The sequence below is a fragment of the Spermophilus citellus genome (assembly GCF_964194105.1).
Source record: "Spermophilus citellus genome assembly, chromosome: 6".
NCBI classification, from domain to species: Eukaryota; Metazoa; Chordata; class Mammalia; order Rodentia; family Sciuridae; genus Spermophilus; species Spermophilus citellus.
Genome location: NC_138187.1, coordinates 20,119,989 through 20,138,823, shown reverse-complemented (window position 1 = coordinate 20,138,823; position 18,835 = coordinate 20,119,989). Strand labels below are relative to the sequence as shown.

The window sequence follows — 18,835 nt, the reverse complement described above, 5'->3', positions numbered from 1 at the left end:
CTCAATAAAGGCTGGTGGACCACAATCACATTGATAGGAAACACTGACATTGGAAACTTAAGTATAGCCTGGGCCCTGGGCCCTCTGGTTTCTCGTTTGTTTGGGTGGATGGGGGCTGATAGGAATCAGGCCATCTCCCAGCCTGCTGTCTCCCTGTCCCAGGCTTGATGGGGACTCCATTCCTCTCAGGACTGGTTCTCAAAGTGCTTTCCAGACCAGTCGCCTCAGCAGCCCCCCCCCAGAACTTGTTGGAAAGTCACATTCCCGGCTGCACCCAGAATCTCTGCTTCCGATGCTTCCGTGTGGCTCTGGCTCCCGGCGGTGGCTCCTCCGCTGTGGATTGGGCTCCTCCAGACCCTTGTCCTGTCCTGCCCCTCAGAGCTGGGCTGCTCAGGGCCTGGGTCACTGTCCCTCCACCCTGTCCACACCTGTCTATAAATAGTGCCCCTCAGCAGTTGCCTGCCAGCCCCCCCCCCAGGGTGCCATCTGCTTCCCGCCAGGCCCCCAAGGTCCAGATGGTCCGTGTGTCGATCATGGGCACATCCCCTCCTGCTGCCGTCCCCACAGGCTCCCTTCCATCGCTGCCTGTCACCGATCTCTCCAGCCGGTGTCCTTGTGTGTGGGCTGGGTTTCAAGTCCCTGACCTCAGGACAAGTCTGGGGAAAGAGGGCGGAGGGGGGCAAGAACATGCACCCTCCCTTCCTCCAGGCACGGGATCAATTACTTATCAATAGCCTAGAATTGATTTCTCCATGCCCAGGGGAGCAGGGCTCGAGCATGTCTGCAACGTGGTGAGAAATCCACCTCCATCCACATAACTGAGGCCCCTCCAAGCCACAGTGGCACGAAGTGTCCAGAACTTTCTGGAGAATGCTTTCGTCCCCTCTGTCCCTCCCCTCCCCAACCCCAGAGCAGATGGTTCTGCAGGTCCCTTCCTGATGCAAGCCTCCTGCTGAGCCCAGTGTCCTGCGTTCCTGTGGATCCCAGACCCTTCTCCCCGGTCTGTGGTCCCCTCCCACCTGCATGAATGGCCCTGCTGTCCCCTCCCTGGAGCAGATGATGGGGCCTCTGGGGACTCCCCTTCCTGGGGAGGAGGTGGCGCCTCCCGTTCACTTTCTCTCTGTTAGAACCTCAGGGGGGCAGGGTGGCGGGAGAAGGCGGCACCTTTAAGAAGTGAAGTCAAGGCGTGTGTCAAAAATCAGGGCATGTGTCAGGCCACATCCATGGCAGGGGTAACAATGGGCAGCTCAGGGCTGGTCCATGGAGGAGCCCATAAGCCCCTGCAGCTGTCGCCGGGCTCTCTGGACTCTGGCTCACTGCCCTGTCCCAGCTGTACTACCTGGGGTTGGTCACCAACCCCTCCTGACCCGCCCACCCTGTGGCATGTGCTGGGGGAACACCAGCATCGGGGATTCTTGCTTTCTTAGGTAGGGACATTGAGCCACGAATGACGTCACCCATCTCTAAGTGAAGGAGCCGGGCTGACTCAGCGGGCCTGGCTCTGGGGTCCCTGCTCCGGACCGGTGTCCCAGCCCCTCCCCACCGTGTGCTCGTGTCCATGTCTCTCTCCCCACGAGTCAGCAGAGGCCGTGGCCCGTGTTCCCTGGAGCCCACCTGTGGGAGCCAGCGATGGTGACGAGGACACTACCTCCTCAGCACCCTGCCCGGCTCTTTGCCCACGCTGGGCCCTCACAGGACCCCCAGGGGCTGCACCCCTATCAGGGGTCAAGGCATGGGAAGGCTGGGTCAACTGTGGCAGGAAGTGGCAGAGCCGGCATTAGAACTCGGCTCTGTTGATCCCAGACCCTGGGCTTGTCCACCCTCCATCGCCGCCGTCATGGGACAGATCCTCTAGACGACTGTGAGCGTCCCCAAAACGACTCACCCGCGTTTCTCTAGGGTTCAATTTTTTTCACGAGTCAAAATCTCATGGGATTGGAGTGTGACTCTCACCCGGGGCGTGGGTGACATCATCTGGGGCCTGTGGACCTTTCTGATGTTTAGGGTTCGACCAGCTAAATCCCACTCCTTTGGACCCGAGCCCCCTGAGGGGAGGCCACTCCACTTAGCTGACCTTGCGCAGCCTGCCCATCTGTGGTGCCCACGGTTCAAGGAAGGTATGCTGCCATCAGGTGGCGGTGACAGGCCACAGCTCTGGGACCTATTGGTCAAGCCCTGAGAGGAAGTGTGAGTGGTGGATTCAGTTTTCTACCAAAATAAACCCCTCGATGAAACACATCCGTTTACAACAGTCCACATGATGGTGTCAACGTGTTAAGGTTATTTCTAAAAGCAGTGAAGTCAGCGTCAGGCCGGTCGATATCTTTCTCATTAATGCTTGGCTAATCTTCAGCATGGAGACTAAGGATTCGGAGGAAAAAAAAAAATCTCTAGTGTTTAGATTTCAGATGTGAGACTTTGGGCCGTGGGAACAGCCTGTCTTCCTCAGGTTCTATGATTTTGCCTTAAAATTCAGCTTTGCCTTACACTGACCATGTGGGCTGTGGACCATATCGGCTCAAACTTCTTCTTCCTGACCTTGTCCAGCAGAAATAGAAATGGGAGAGCCACTTACTCAGCCCCTTGAGAATCTTCCCTGCCAACATGGAGATGGGGCTCCCCGGGGATTCCTTCTGGCCCGTGTGGACAGTCCTGATGTAGTCATTGGGAATGGATATCTGGGAATAGGTTGGGGCAGGGATTTCGGGGTGTATGGACCCAGGGGGTGTCCTGTTCTATCATTTGCTGGGTGTCTGGTCTGGATGTTTGGAGCCTGGGCTTTTCATTGCTATAACCCAAATGCCTGGGAAAATCAACTTAGAGGAGGAGAAATTTATTTGGGTTCACAGTTTCAAGGGTTCAGTCCATGGTCGGTGGCTCCATTGCTCCTGAGGTGAGACAGGACAGAGGGGTAAAGCTGCTGAGATCGTGACAACTAGGAAGTAGGGGTGGGGACAGAGAGAGAGGTGGACCAGGGACAGGATATAGTCCCCGAGGGCACACCCCCAAGGACCCACTCCTACGAGGTCCCATCTCTTAAATTTTCTACCACCTCCCAATGGGATGTTCAAATTGTGAGCCCCCCAGTGGATTAACCGACCAACAGGTCAGAGCCTTGGGGCTCCCATCCCCCCCCCGAGGGCCTCACCTCTGAACACTGCTGACGGGCCCGAGCCTTCAGCACATCACGAGTCTTTGGGAGACACTTCATGTATAAGCTGTAACAGTCTCAGTCTATCTGTCTCTACCATGGGGATTCTTGGGGTACGTTGCAGGTTGTTATGGGATTAAAGCAAGAGGGAACAGCCGTTCCTGATAAAGCCACTCAACCCAGTAGAAGGTAAATTACGTAACCTGGCAAAGGACAAGAGTAAAACACAGCTAATAACAAACTTAATGTACAAGAATGAGTGCCCCCCCCCACCTCAGTAGGTGAAGAATAGTCTGTCTTCAACAGGTCAACTGGCAAGACAGAATGTCACGTAGATGAGGATCTCTTATCCGCTCCACCCAAAAGCAACTCTAAATGGAAAACAGGCATAAATGGAAGAGTTAAAATTACAAAACGCTGAGAAAAAAGAGGTGAATTTTCATAATCTTGGGTTAAACAAAACTTTCTTAGATATGCTATTCAAAGCATAAACAGCACCATAATTTCAGAAGCTCAGGAGGCTGAGGCAGGAGGATTGCAAGTTTGAGGCTGGCCTCAGCAACTCAGTGAGGCCCTTAACAACTTAGTGATACCCTGTCTTAAAATAAAAAAATAATAAGGGCTGGGGATGTGGCTCAGTGACAAAGTTCCCCTGGGTTCAATCCCTGGTACAAAAAAAAAAAAAAAAAACAAAAAAAAACACCAAAACAAACAAAAATCCAGTTTATCTAAACTGAGCTTCATTAAAACTCAAAACTTTTGCCCTTCAAGTGACATCATCAAAAAAAGTAGAACCTGCAAAAGGAATAAGATATTGGCAAATCAGATGTCTAATAAGGAATGTGTATGCAGAATATAGGAAGAAATCTTACCACTCATAATAAAAAGATAACTCAATCTAAAATAATGGCCAAAGTGTGATTAACGGGCAGGTAGCATATACAACACAGACACGTAGCACAGAGGAATGATTCATGCCTTGGGCAGGACACAGTGGGAGGGGAGGAGATGTTGTTATGCTACCTGGAATAGTACAGAGTTTAAAACTTCTAAATTTTTTTTCTAGAATTTTCCACTTACTATTTTCAGACTGCAGTTGACCACAGGTAATGGAAACCTTAGGAAGAAAAATCACAGAGAAGGGGAGAGGGGACACTATATATCCATACAATGGAATATATTTTTTTCATGAAAAGAAATGAAGTACTGAGACATGGTATAGCGTGGGCATCCTTGAAAACAAAAGAAGCCAGTCACCAGAGACCACAGCTTGCCTGATTTCATTTGTATGAAATGCCCAGACAAAATTAGATAAGCTGTAGCCTAGGGCCGGGAGGTGGGGAAATGAGGATTGACTGCTAATAGGTACGGGCTTTCTTTGGGGTGTGATGAAAATGATCTAAGACTGATTGTGGTGATGGCTACACAGTCTTGTGTCTACAGTAAGAATACACTGAAAAACCATTGAGTTGTACATTTTATTTTATTACTTTAAACTTTTTTTTTTTTTTTTGGTATTGTGGATTGAACACAAGGGCACTTTACCACTGAGTTACATCCTCAGCACTTTCCATTTTTTTATTTTGAGGCAATGCCTCGCTAAGTTGCTGAGGCTGGCCTCAAACTTTTGATCCTTCTGCCTCAGCCTCCCAAGTGGCTGGAATTACAAGCATGCTTCCCCACACCTGGCTCAAATTGTGCACTGTAAATGGATGAACGGCTTGGCTTATGAGTCACACCTCAAACAAACCATTGAGGAAGATAAAAGACAAAGCGCTCAGCACGAAAATCCTAGATATGATTAAGGAGCCCAGTCGGGGTGGGAGTAGGAACCGGGCTCAGGAAAGCCTGTGTCTCCCTCAGGCCCAGGAGACAAGGGCTGAGGGCCTCCAAAGCTTTCATGGGCCACGAAAATGTTTTAATTTCTTTTAAAATCAGAAGGAAAAAAAAAAACCAAAACTTTGAGGTAATTGTAAAATATAATTTTTAATTTCAGTTTTATGATGTTGGAAAGTGCCCCTGAAGGCCAAAGGAGGTCCCCCAAGTGTTTCCCTGCTCTGGTCTGAATTTGGATATTTACCAAATTTACACCACTATAGCTTTGGAGAGAACAATAAATATTAAAGAAAGGTTAAATTCATTTGAAATAAAAAGCAACACTTCCTTTCCCCCTCTTTGGTTTCAATTCTCCCTCCAGTTCTTGGTTGTCAGCAAACACTTCTTTATATGGTTGGTTACAGTCTCGGCACCACAGTCTTGCTGTGTGACTCAGGCTGGTGGCTCAGCTACTCTGAGCCTCCTTACCTTCATGGCCCAGGCCACCGTGGGAGGCAGGGACCGTGGCAAACCAGAGCCTCCTGTGCCCCATCCAGGGGACCCAGGTGCCAACCTTGTGGCTGCTGCTGAGTGGAGTTGGCCCTCCATGGGGATGTCGGGGACCTGGGTGGCCGGGGCGATCGGCACCTGGGGGGGGGGCATCTGCGGACCTCCCCCCTGGACACCGTCCACTTGTGCTCATGTGCACCTGTGGCTGGGGTGGTCAGTCGGGGGCCCAGCGGGGAGGCGCCCGGGTTGGGGTGGCGGCCGGGAGGGGCCCCTGGGTGGGGAGGAGGTCGGGTCCAGCGGGCTGCTGGCCACCGGGGCTCGGGGACGTCGCAGCTGGGGTTGGGTTAGAGGTGCTGTTGGCTCCCGGGCTCAGGGACGGGGACAGACGAGGCCTGAGCCCTCGGTGCTGTCACATTCTGAAAACCCTTCTTTTCTTTTCAAAGGTGAGAAATGTCGCAGCTTCATTGACCTGGCCCCAGCATCGGAGAAAGGTGAGTGCCACCTGCCCAGGGGCCAGCTTAGGCCTCTGGAGATGGTCCCCTGCCCCTGGCCTCCCAGCCACCGGGTGACAGGCCCAGGAAGCCAGCTGTCTGATCACTGAAGCCCGGGAGGCAGGTGGGGGAGGACCATCTGTCCTCCTGCCCCAGGGGTACCCCGGGGTCCTTTGTGCCCTCTTCCACCCAGGGCACTCTGGGACTCTGGAGGAGGAGGCAGGATGGGTGTTAGAAGTTAGAGCTCAAATGGTACTGGGGCCTTGCCTCCCGCTGAGGCTTTGGTCCCAGAAGATGGAGACCAGATGTCTGGCCGCTCTTGTCTCACAGGTGTGGGGAGGGTCGGTCTGAGAGGTTTCTGCTGCACTGAGTCCCCAGGACCTGGACTTCTGCTGTGTCCCTGCATCACCCCGTGGTCTTTGTCTTCATGGTCTAAAAGGGTGGCTGGAGCGTCAGCCATAGCATCTGCATTCCAGGCACTACAGTGGAGGAAGGGCAAAGACCAAGGTTCCCAGAAGTTGCCCAGATATACCTGAGAATATCTCCGTGTCCAGAATTGAACACAGGGCCCTGCTCAGCTGCAAGGGAGGCTGGGAAATGTGGTCTTTATGCTGGGAAATGCTGTGACCAGCTAAGTCTGTGATTGTGGAAGAAGTAACTTGATCCTGGAGGGGGACCTGTCGTGGGGACAGAGAGGCTGGCCATCTCCCCACCTGCCTGCCCCCCTAAAAGAGCCCGCAAGAGAAACAGGTGGCCTGGAGATGGAGGGAGGGCCGGGTCCTGGAGTCAGGCCAGGGGAAGCCGAGGCAGCAGCCCCGTCCCCACATGGAGAGCGCCAGGTGTCCTGTGGTCTCTCCTCTCAGGCAGTTATCAAAGGCAGAGGGGGCAGCCGGCCCTGTGTCATGGAGGGTGGTGACATTCCTGCTGCACAGGTGCCGAGTGGTCCTCGTGAGACTGAGGGGTGAGTGACAGGCCCCCCACTGTCCCTCAGCCCGCAGGAGGAAGCCAGGACCCCGGAGCAGGCCTTTGGGAGAGGGAGGCTCCGCTTCCTGTTTCCTATGGCCATTTCCTGTGGGCTGCTGCATGCAGCTGTCCCTGAAGCATTTGGTGGAGCACCTGGGGCCCGGCTTCCAGCTCCAGGTCACTAGTAAGCAAGGCTGCTGGCACCAGGGACAAGAGGCGGAGGTTTATTGAGCAGTTACTATGGGCCATGCCCCAGGCACTGAGAACCCCCTGGGGGGCTGTCCTCACCTCCACCTGGGGGCGGGGGACTGAGGCTGAGCGGCCCACTAGCGGGCGTCTCCCATCTCCTAAGGTGCAGAGCCAGGTGTTGACCCAGGTCCTGGTCCCAGAGCCCATTATCCACATCCTCCCTGTCCCCTGGGACGCACGTCCCACCACCCCCAGGGCCTCGGGGATCCCGGCTCAGCACTGCCCACCCCGCTGACAGCGAGTGGGGCCTGCGTGTGTGCCCTGGCCAGGTGGGTGCAGCACACAGCCCACCTGTAGGTGCCTCCCAGTGTGTCCACCCAGGGCCATGTGCCCGTGTCCATGTACGAGTCAGCCAAGTGGCTCCTGCCCCCCAGGTGGCCTCGGGCCTCTCCTCCTGGTTCTTTTATGAGGACCCAGGGCCCCAGAGGCAAAGTCCACCGATCTGTTTGACTGGCTTTGCTCACCCTGTGACTCTAGGGCTTGGTGGCCATGCCGAGGACCTTCCGGCTATGTGTAGAGAAATGTTTACAAGAGGATGAGGGGACAGCTTTGCCACCTTGTCGTAGGGTGGTCTTCCTGTACTCAACAGCTTTCAAACACTTTAGCTGTCCTGGGCGTGGGCAGGGTTAGGTCCACGGCAGCCGTGGCCTCTTGTGGTGGCCACCCGTGGGAGTGTGACACAGATCCACCCACTAGCTCACCCTCTGCCCTGCACAACCGGAGTCTCCACGGTGCAGTCCAGGCCCCCGGGGGACGGGGACATGGGGTGACTTGTTGCAGGCGTGTTCTCACCCAAAGGGCTGTCTTCCCAGGGACGCTGGCCACCACCCCAGCTCACCCGTGACTCCTCTCCTGGTGTTTTTCTGGTTGGCCAGATGTGATCAAGATGGTGACCCTAACACCAGGGGTCCTTCAGGGGCACCTGCCCTGGGCCAGCCTGATTGATGTCATCCACCCTCACAGATGAGGAGACCGAGTCACAGGACCGTCCCACAGCTAGGGGACAGTGGGGCTGGGATTTGAACTTGAGCAGTCTGGTTCTTCTGCTTGAAAAAGCTGGACCCAGGAGGGTCACAAGGGGATCCCCTCCGAGACCTGGGGGATTCCCCTTCCTCCTCCTCCATCTAGGACCTTTGAGCTGAGTCCGGAGCTTCCCTCTGTCTGAATCTCTGGTTTCCGTGACTGGAACAAAATACTCCAGATGAGCAACTTAAACAGAAGGAAGGTTTATCTTGACTTACAGTTTGGGAGCCTTCCCTTCATGGTGGGCTCATCTGCTGCTTTGGGGCCTGCGGTGGGAGCACATGGTAGAGTCCGCTGACATTCATGGTGGCAAGGAAGCCAGAGAGTCAGCAGGAGACCCGTGTCCCATAATCCCCCTCTGGGACACACCCCCAATAACCTAACTTCCTCCCGCCAGGCTCCACCTCTTAAAGGTCCACCATCTCCCAATAGCGTCAAACTGAGGACCACACGTGGACCTTCAGGGAACATTCCAGGTCCAGACAGTGGCAGCCTCTTTCCACCTGGCAACCGCTCATGTGCTCTCACGGCCCTTCTCAGATGCTGCCTCCTCGTCCCCACCTCTGCCCGCTGGCCAAGCACTTGCCTGTCATCTGTGTTCCATGCCATGGTGTGGGGTGTTCTTCCTTTGTCTGACCACTCCAGTTTCACGTTCCACGTGGGGAACATATTTTTTTGTGTGACACTGGCCTAAGCCATGACCATTTTTTCATCTGCATTCCTGCCACACTCTGCCTTTGGATTCTCTTGGTAGTTGGAACAATCTTTTTAAAGCATAAAATCACATCCCAGGATTCCCTTGTTTAAAACCCTTGCACAGCTCTTCTTGTGATAAAAGTGAGTGTCCCTAGGGTGACCTAAAAGGTCCTGCATAGCCTGGCCTTATACCTGGGATCTCATCTCCTGCCACCTTCCCTCCACACTCTAGCTCAGAATTCTTGCTGTTCCTTGAGTCAACCAAGCTAGTGGGTGCCCCAGGGCCTTTGCACATGCTGTTCCCCTGCTCCTGCCACACTATTTCAGAATTTTGCATGTTCTGAATACAATACTGCAATTGAACATACTTGTGGAAATTTGAGTGTGTAATTTGAAATTTGGTGTGTAAATTAGAGATGAAAGACTCTTATAAACCCACCCTTAGGTAATAATTATTACAAAAAAGCCCCATATATATACACACACGTATATGTTTATATGTAGGTATGTATATTTATATAGAAGTCATGGATTAATTTTCCTATTAGTATACAGAGACTTGCCTTCATTGTGTGTGTGTGTGTGTGTGTGTGTGTGTGTTTGGTGTTTTGTTGGGAATTGTGAATGCTAAGCACATGTTCTATCACTGAGCCACACCCAAGCCACTGTGTTCATTTTTGAAACAACTGTGTCCTATTCCATCACAAGGAGACAATTTATTTATCTAGGTCCTGCAGCTGGACATTCAGATTATGCCCCCCTTGCCCTTGAGCGTCCAGCGTCGTAGTTGGATAATGGTGCCTTGCACATCCCTCTGTCCCTCATAAGCCTGGTCTTAAGCCCTAAAGTTCTCTTCCTTTCTCTGAGCCTCCAGGCCTCTGCCCACCTCGGGGCAGCACTGGCATAATCAGCACTGCACTGAAGGTCTGCACAGGAGGCTGTGCCAGGCAGAGGGCAAGGAACTAACTCAAGATGCCCGAGGAATTTATGAAGGTGAAACGTGCCAATACAGGTGAACAGCAATGCCCACAAGCTGTGACTTTGACTCTGAAAATGCAGCAGCAAAGCTTTTTGGACTTCCCCATCTTCTTCTCGCAGGCTTCCCTGCATTTAAAAGCCTCGGTCACTTATTAAGTCATGTGACCCACTGATAGTCTTAAAGCCTGGTGTATCAGTCAGCAAGACGTGTGTTAATGCCGTGTAACAAGCCATTCCACCACAGTTATTATTCCAGCAGTGAATATGGTAATGATGATCACTCATCTGTGGATTTTCTTGGGGTTCGCTGATGTAGAATAACTTGGTTCCAGGATTTAGATTAGGTTCGAATCAGCTCTGCACAGGTCTGTTTTGGGGACCAGGTAGAGGGACCTGCAGATACCTGAAGGAGCTTTTCTTGTGGTCATGCCAGAAATGCAAGATGGTGGGAGCCTAAGTCCACAGGCACATTTGAAGCATGTGCTTGCATCATACCTGCGCACGTCCCACCTGCAGGCCACATCCAACACCAATGGGGGGGAAGTACCTACCCACATGGAGGCATGGGCTGCAGAAGGAATGAAGAGTTGCTGAGCCACATCCTGGCCTGGCCACAGGTCTTGAGGGTGGCTGGTGGCGAGGCATGCTGCAGCCGGCCTGACCCCAGATCCTGGAGAGTCCTTGAAGATGTCTGGGTTTCCCACTTTGTTGTATTAACAGGGTCCCTGGTAAAGATCAGTCCCAAGTAGGGGGACACGGGGAAGCCCCCAGCTCCCAAGTCCCAGGTTAGAGCTTCTCACGGGCGGAAGGACTCACAGTGGGGATAAATGAATGAACAGGCGCACACACCCAGCCTCAGGATTCATTCCCACTGACCAGGCTGCACCAGGGACCTCCCGACGGCTGAGCCACCTGCTGCTTCTCAGTCCTCATCTGTGTGTGGCCACAGACAGCCTGGACCCAGCAGTGCGTTAATTGAGTGTTTACTATGTGCTGGGCGCACCTTCTGGAAGCTTGTGCCCCTCTCAGCCTCAGGTACCCCCTCCCTCCCCTCCCCAGTTTCCTTTCTGCATTTGAATGCTCCGTCTGCCCCCACCCCAGCTCCTCCAGTTCAGTCCCACACTGTCCTTGATCTCATTCTGCTTCATGATTAGTGTTATCCATACCCTACTGACGATAACCGCTTTGGCACTTAGGATATTTAAAAAGTAGGATATTTAAAAAGTGATTTTAATTAAAATCGAAGTCCTTCATGTATAATGTATAATGAGCAGTGGCTCGGGAGGCTGAGGCAGGAGGATCATGAGTTCAAAGCCAGCCTCAGCAAAAGCGAGGTGCTAATCAACTTGGTAAGACCCTGTCTGTATAAAATACAATATAGGGCTGGGGATGGGGCTCAGTGATTGAGTGCCCCTGAGTTCAATCCCTGGTGCAAAAAAAAAAAAATACTCTAAACCTAATAGTGAAAAACTGCACCTTGACCTACGTCCATCTCAGCCTCTCCCTCCCACCTTCGGCTCACTTTCCTCCTATTTATCTCGGTACACCTGCTCTTCGACTGTCCCCGGGGCCGCAGCCTGCTCAACCCATCCTAAGCTGACAAGATCCTAAGTCAAGGTGACTGAGCCCACTCACCTGCTGAACATCTTTGTTGAGCACAAGTCCCTGGAGGGGAGGGGGGGTGGTTGCTTCCCCGTGAAACAACTGGGGCCACTTGGGAGCCGAGCTGCGGCCCCTGCCCGCGTCACCAGAATGTCACAGCATCTACAGCTAGGCTGGGAAGAGATCCAAAAGCAAAATTTGAAGTGTGTTTTTTTTACTGAATGCAGATCTCTTGCGCAGTGTTGTAAAGTTGAGAAATCAGAAATGGAACCGTCAAACTGTCACAAGTGGGGGACCCTCTATATTTTAAAATAATGTGCTTGTTTTGTTGTTGTTGATCCTTCACTTTTAAATATCAGTTTTCTTACAGCACCTCCAACATACTTAACCTCTTTGGTCTTCCCAATATTGTCATGGCACAACTTCTGGTGAATCTGGGCAGCGAAGTCATTGGCTCACATTATTGGGACACAATAAATACACACAATGGAGCCAAGTGAAGTGCTGACCGCATTTCCTCTTAATACGACTTTTCTCAAGGTTAAATAATATTTGCACAGCTTTCTGGTTTTCATACAATCATTCTCAAGTACTTTTTCTTCTTCTCTGTGTTCCTCCCTCTCTCCCTGACACTCCTATGGTGACTTTGACCTCCAGCCCCAATTTAGCCCAATGGCTGCCTAGGACTATAATTTCGAGGCCCCGCTTTAACATCGTTCTAGAATTTTCTCCCCTCTGTCCTGTTGGCAGCCTGCCTCCTCTACCCCAGCTGGTCCATTGTCTGGTTTACTTTCTCATTTTGGGGGAAAATATCTTCTAGTAGCTTTCCAAGAAAGAGACCATGGCTGATTGCGAGGATTCCTGCAGAAACGTTTGCCCTCATTCCTTGGGCACACTGGACTGTTTAGCTGGGTATAAAAATTCTAGGTTGGAAATGATTTTCTCACAAAACTTGGGAAATGTTGGCTGTTCTCTGATCTTCCAACTTGTTAAACTCAATGCCTTTCGGATCCTTTTGTGCAACCTATTTTATCTTTTCCTCTCTGGAAGCTTTCAATATTTTATTTTCTGTCCTGCGTTTTTAACTTTCTATTTTTGTTTTCATTTCATCCTGAGATATTGACTCAACTCTTATCTTTCAACTATTCTAATTTTAACATTTCTGCAGTTATGTTTTAAATTTTAAGAGCTTTTTTTTTCTTGTGATCAGAAGGTTCCTTTATACAGAGTCTCTTGCCTTGGTTTGATGGACAGAATTTCGTCTCAGATTTCTTGAGGGCATTAATCTTTTAAAAGTTTTCTTCTGTATCTTTTAATGTCTCTGTTCTTTCCAAGTTCTTTTGCTTATTTTATTTTAATTTTTGATCTTTTTTAAAAAAATATTGTAATTTCCCCTCACATATCTGATGTATCTATTTAGGAGTGAGGCACCAGGTACTCTTTGGAAGCTGTAGGTGCATGGGGGAGAGGACATCCAGTTACTGAGGTGATAAGTCCCCCCTGAAAACAGTCCATCTGGTCTACCCAGTCCCCATCACTGGGCTTTTTCTTGCAGATGGGTCAATTTCCCAGGGAGGAGCCCTCCCATCTCCAGTCTCTGAACCTGGCCTCCAGAATTCTGGGAACAAAGCATGCAGAGCACGCTGGAGGACACATCAGTGTCCCCAAACTCATCTGGCACTTAACTTTTGGTTTTCAATTTGGAACTCCTGGAATTCTGTCCCAGGACTTCCCCTCCGTGCAGGTCACCGGCTCCTGCTGTGCCGTGCCACCCACCTCTGACCTTTCCATCTCTTAAAATGCTGTTCCCATCTTGTGTCCTCCCCCATCCTCTCTGCCCTGTGGGCTGGTCCTCTGACCCCTCTCCTGTAGTCGTTGGTGGTGTTCAAAGATGGCAGGGACTGTCCCTCAGTTCGGCCTTGTGCTCTATCCCCCTGGTGACGCCCTAGGCCAAGCCGTCCCTCCTGACTTGTAGAATCTTCCTCCAGCTGCCTGTTGGGCCCTTCCCCTGGGAAGCTCCAGGTACCACAAACTCAGCTGGTCCACTATGGAGGTCACCAGGCCTCATCCTTCCCCACCTCCCCTCCCAGCAGCTGCTCTGTCCCCCAAGCCAGGGCCCAGGTGGTCACCCATCGCTCCTCCTCCTCCTCAGTGCAGTTATTTGACATGGGAAGTTTCTTTCACCTCTCAAGTGGCTTCTGTTTCCGTGCTTGCTAACTACAGCTGTGAGTCTTGTGCAGCCTGCCGTCACGTCCCTCCTGGATGACGAACCTCTTAGCCGGCCTCCCAGACTCCAGGTGCTACCTATAAGGCCCATCAGCATGCAGAGTGGAATACTCTACAGCCCCGAGAATGAACAGTGACCACCTGCCCACAGCATCATGGGTGACGAGCACATGAGCCATGTTTGAAAAAACACCTGCCACGTGTCTCCATGTACAGGACCCTGGAAAACAGAAGAGCCGCCCCATCAGGGCATTAGCTGCTCTTGCAGAGGAGGCAGGAGCACGTGGGCTGGAGAGGCCTGGCAGCTGGTGATGCTCACCATCCAGGGGTGTGCTCGCCGTCGACGCACTTTCCTGTGTGCGTTACACTTCATTGGAAAGGAAAGAAAACTATTCCCCACATCAAATTTTAAATCATCTTTTTAAGATGAAAATTCATCCTATCAGACCCCTTCCATGGCTCCCAATTTACACGAGGCACTTGGAGATGGCGGTCCTGGCTCGTCATGGTCTCTGCCTTTTCCACCTGATCCTGCATCCCTGATGTGAACCCTGTGCCCTGGCTCTGCCGCCATGCTCTCTCTCATCTCCTCTGTCTTTGCGGTTCTCTCTGCCTGACCTGCCTTTACCACTTCAACGAACTTCTATTCATCCTTCAAAACCCAGTGTAGACATGACCCATTATGAAAAGTTGTCCCCCAATGCCTAGAGGTCCTCTTAGCACCATCACACTGTATTGAGGTGATCTCTTGCACCAGGATGGACCCTCCCAGAGGACAAGCACCTGACCCTCAACCTTCTCTGTGCCCCTCAAGCTCCAGAAGGAGTTGGTACCGAGAAGGAATTTAGCAAAGGTTTGTTGAATGAATAAAGAAAGGAAGAAATGAACAGAGACCATGTTATGGGTCCTGGGGAAGGGTCGATTTAAGTCTTGAGACCTGGATCTGGCTTCTGAAGCCTTGGTCTCCTCTGACCCACGGGGGCTGGGCTGGGCTTTAAGTCATCTCTGCTTCTTGCCCCTGTTCCCAGAGAGCCAGGATTTCTTCTAGCCACCAGCCAGCAATTTCTGGGACACAGTCTCCAAAGCTGATAGGTTCATTTGTTGAATATCTCAGGGGCGTGGGACGACGTGGTGGCTCCGCGCCCACAGTCCTGAGTCCTGGGTGAGTGATTTCGCACTTGAGCTCCCATAATAGTCTCCTGTTGTTTCCCTCAACCTCTCTGTTCTCCGCCCGAAATCGATTTACAATTCCGCTGCTCACTTAATTTATTTAGTGCATTTTATTGATTTATGTCATAGAACTGAAATGTTCATAGATCAGAACATGCTGGGCAGGGAAGGGAGAGGGGAGCCCACTTCCACGGCTACACGTGGGGGTCAGCCTGCTGGATGCAGCTGGAGCAGCTGGAGCAGGCAGGCGGCCAGGGCATCCGGGGTCCCCTCCCGCCAACCTCCATCAGCCAGCACGGAGGTCCTGCCTCTGAGCCCCCCTGCTCCCAGATTGCAGCAGCTTCTCCTGCCTGGGCTCCCGAGGGACCAGGGACACAGCTGTCGTCCACAGCCAGCAGAATAGGAGCTCTGGTTCTTTCCACCCCAACAAGGCAGGCATCTTGAGGCAGAGAGGCAGGAGACTCTCCAGAGTGGTTCATGAGTCCGTGACTTCCCCTCCCCTCCATTTCTAGGTCCCATGGAGAGAACACCAGCAGCCCTCTGGCACAGGGTGGGCCTCATTAGCCCTCCGAATGGTCCTGGTCCATCTGTGGATCATTTTCTGGCCATTCTCAAAAAATGCACAACACAGACAGCAGACCTGGGGCTGTTTACTTCCCAGAGGCAGGTGTGGGAAGCCATTCTGACGCGTGATTGGGTGACTCCCGTTAAGGGCCTGAGGCGCTCTGGCTGTGTCGAAGCTTTCCTGACCCTTTCCTGATGAGAGAGCCCATCCGTGTGGGGGTGTGCCTGACCACTGACCCCGGGGACCCAATCACTGACCCTGACCTTGGAGTGCAGCCCCCCCTCAACCTTCATTGGATGGAATTCTCCCCTGAATCTCTTGTTCCCCAAATAAAAGGCTACTCCCCGGCGTGTTCGCTCTCTCTCTCTCTCCTGCTAGCCCAGAGTAATCCTCGCTGCCCTGCTGGGCGGCTAGAGGAGTGAACCAGAGAGGGGAGCCGTCTGGGACCTAGCAATAGAAATAAGGTAACTGGTTTGTGTGTTTTATTTCGATCTCTTCTAACTAACTTTATGCCTAGAACCTCATTAATGAAACCATTGCGCAGGCCGCGTGGTAGAGGCAGGGCTTTCAGGAAAGGGCCGCCATGCCCTGCATCCACCTGGCCTTGGAGCCCAGGTCTCATCCCTTGAGCCAGGCTGTGTGTGTGCCAGGAGCTGGGGCACTGAGGAGACCCGCCCCAGCCCCTGCTCCCCAGGGTCTCACCTTCTAGTTGCAGGGAGAGACCCAGGGACAGAGGGCTGCAGGAGGCTGCGTGGAGGAGCGTTAGGGTTGGCTTTCTGTTGTTGTGATAAAATACCTGAGATAAACAACTTAAAAGGAAGCAAGGTTTCTTTTGGCCCTCAGTTTCAGAGGTTGTAGTCCTCGGCCGTTTGCTTTGGTCCCGTGGCGAGGCTGAACATCATGGCAGGGAACACCATGGTGGAGCAAAGCGGCTCACATCATGATGTCCAGGAGGCGAGAGAGAGGAAGAGCCTGGAGCTCCACATGGCCTTCAAGGCCACGCCCCCAATCACCTAACTTTCTCCCACTAGGCTCCACCTCTTAAAGGTTCCACCACCTTCCAATAGCACCACAGGCTGCTGACCAAGCTGTCAACGTGTGACCTTTGTGAGACATTCAAGATGCAAACCACATAACAGGTCCCACATGGGAAGGGTCTTGAAGGAGAGGTGCAAACCCTCCTTGTGCATAAGGACATCAGAGGAAACCACACCAGTACAATGAACAGCCTGTGCAATGGTGAAAGGCAGGGCCAGGCAACAGCAGGGCTCAGCAGACATTTGCTGAGTGACTGAAGGACGGAAGGAGGACAGCCCAGAGAAATTAAGTGTCTTGCTCAAGGTCAAACAGCAGGTTTAGGTCAGGGTTGGCTCAGCCTCCAGGGTGCTGAGGACATAGAAGCACACCCAGCTGCCCTGCCACTTCACCCGTCTGCCCTCAGCTCGGTCTTCTCTCCCCCTCAAACCTCATTTCCACCAGCGTCGCTCCCTCGCGGGTTCTGAAGTGCTGGTTCTGCGGCACTCATCTCTGAAGTCCCGGATCCCTCTAATTATGTGCTGTTATTAAATCCCTGAGCCTGGTGGAGGATTGCTCCCAGAGATCACAACATCGAATAATTGCTTTAGTTGCTCTAATTCCAATTATTCAAGATTATCTTTCCAGGTAATTAGGTATCTGGGCACCCTCGCCTGCTCGCTCTCGCGCCGAGCGTCATATTAACCCCAACCAGTGACCAGCTTTCATGTTTCATAATTGGAAACAGTTTCTCCATGGCGAGCAGCCTGTTAAGTGTAAACAGTGGCAATTTAAATTTCTAAATGGCCCCGTGGTCTTGTCATACTTTAGGGTGAGAAATTGTGCGACTCTGGGGTCATGTTTTGTGGTGGATCTAGATGAGCAGCAGAGGGTTGTGCCGCGTACATCCTGAACAGCTGCACCACGGGGCCAGGGATACACACCGACGGGGTTAACAGGAGACAATGCTCATCCAACAAGTCTGTGCCCGGCAGACCTGCTGAATCACGTTGCTGTGACCTGTTGGTCATCTGTGATTCTATTTTTGTCCTGTGTATTGGCTAGCTTTCTGTGACTATAACAAATACATGAGACAATCAGCTTATAAAGAGAAGAGGTTGATTTTGGCTCTTGGCTTTAGAGGTTCCAATCCATGATCAGCTGACCCTGTTGCTTTAGGCCCAGAGCAGAGGTGTTCACCTCATGACCAGGGAAGAAGAGGGATGGGGATACCACAATCCCTTTCAAGGGCACTTCCCCCCTCTTAGGGACCTCCACATAGCCCGCTTCTCAAAGGCTCCTCCACCTCCCAAATAATAGTGCACAGAGCTGTGCTATGGTCTGAGTCTGGAATGGCCCTCAAGGGCCCAGCCTGTGGTGCTATTGGTGGTGGGACCTGTAGCGGGTGGGGCCTAGTGGGAGGAAGTTAGGTCATTGGGGGCGTGGCCTTGGAAGAGTGTTGGCCCCAGCCCCTCCCCTCCCCCTCCCACTTTGCTTCTCTGTAGCCATGACATGAGCCGTTTCCTCTGCCACCAGCTTCCACAAGCCTTCCTCTGCCACCACAGGCCCAACTGCCATGGGGACATGTGACCATGGACTGAAACCTTTGAAACCATGGCTCCAAATAAACCTTCCCTCCTTTAAGTTAATTTACCTCAGGTGTTTTGTCCCAGCAACCGAAAGCTGAGTGACACGGAAGGGCTCAGAGATCTGGTCTCCCTTGTTCCATTTTACAGATGGGGAAACTGAGGCCCCGAGATAAAACCCTCTGTGGCTGCCATGGGCTGACCATAGTAAGTCTTCTTCCTGCACACCAGGCCCTGAGAAGGGGGGGCCTCCCTCAGCCCAGCACACAGTGAGCACTCATTGAGCACCTGCTGAGTACCCGTGCCTTTCAGACATGCTATTCCACTGAGCCCTCTTCCCAGCCAGCCGGATTGCTAACTTGGAGAGTAACTCAATTTGCATTTATTTCTACCCACCCAACCTTCAACTAACCTTTACTGAGTAATGCACAGAACTCTGTTCCCTGCCAGGTACTTTTACACCCCTTGCATCACTGAATTCTTTTGCCAGCTTTTTTGGGGTGGGAGCTATTATCTCTAGTTTATACCAGAGCATCGAGGTTTCTGACTCAGAGAAGTTGAGCTGTTTCCCTGAGGTCACACAGCATAGTAATGGATTCCATTAACCTTTTGCTATTTCTGCCTCACCTCACCGATCTTTCCAACCTGCCCGGGGCCTCCTGGTCCCTCCTCCGCATCTCTAGGAAGTTCTTTGGCCGGCTCTCTGTGTGTTGTGACCCAGCTGGGAGGCCCACTGGGTCACAGCTGTCGGGGTCTGCGTGGAGCGGGAGGGAGGTGGCAGCTGAGGGAATCCGAG

General features: G+C 52.4%; 1 protein-coding gene across 2 annotated transcripts in view; it reads left to right on the top strand.

Annotated features, from left to right (window-relative positions):
* The window catches only part of GSG1L (GSG1 like), a 173,520-nt gene that overhangs the window by 54,532 nt on the left and 100,153 nt on the right, over positions 1 to 18,835 (top strand). For both annotated transcript variants that reach the window (XM_081300077.1, XM_081300076.1), the window contains exon 2: positions 5,920 to 5,967. In XM_081300077.1, coding sequence (XP_081156203.1) covers positions 5,920 to 5,967 — 48 coding nt within the window. The remainder of the gene's footprint in view (positions 1 to 5,919; positions 5,968 to 18,835) is intronic.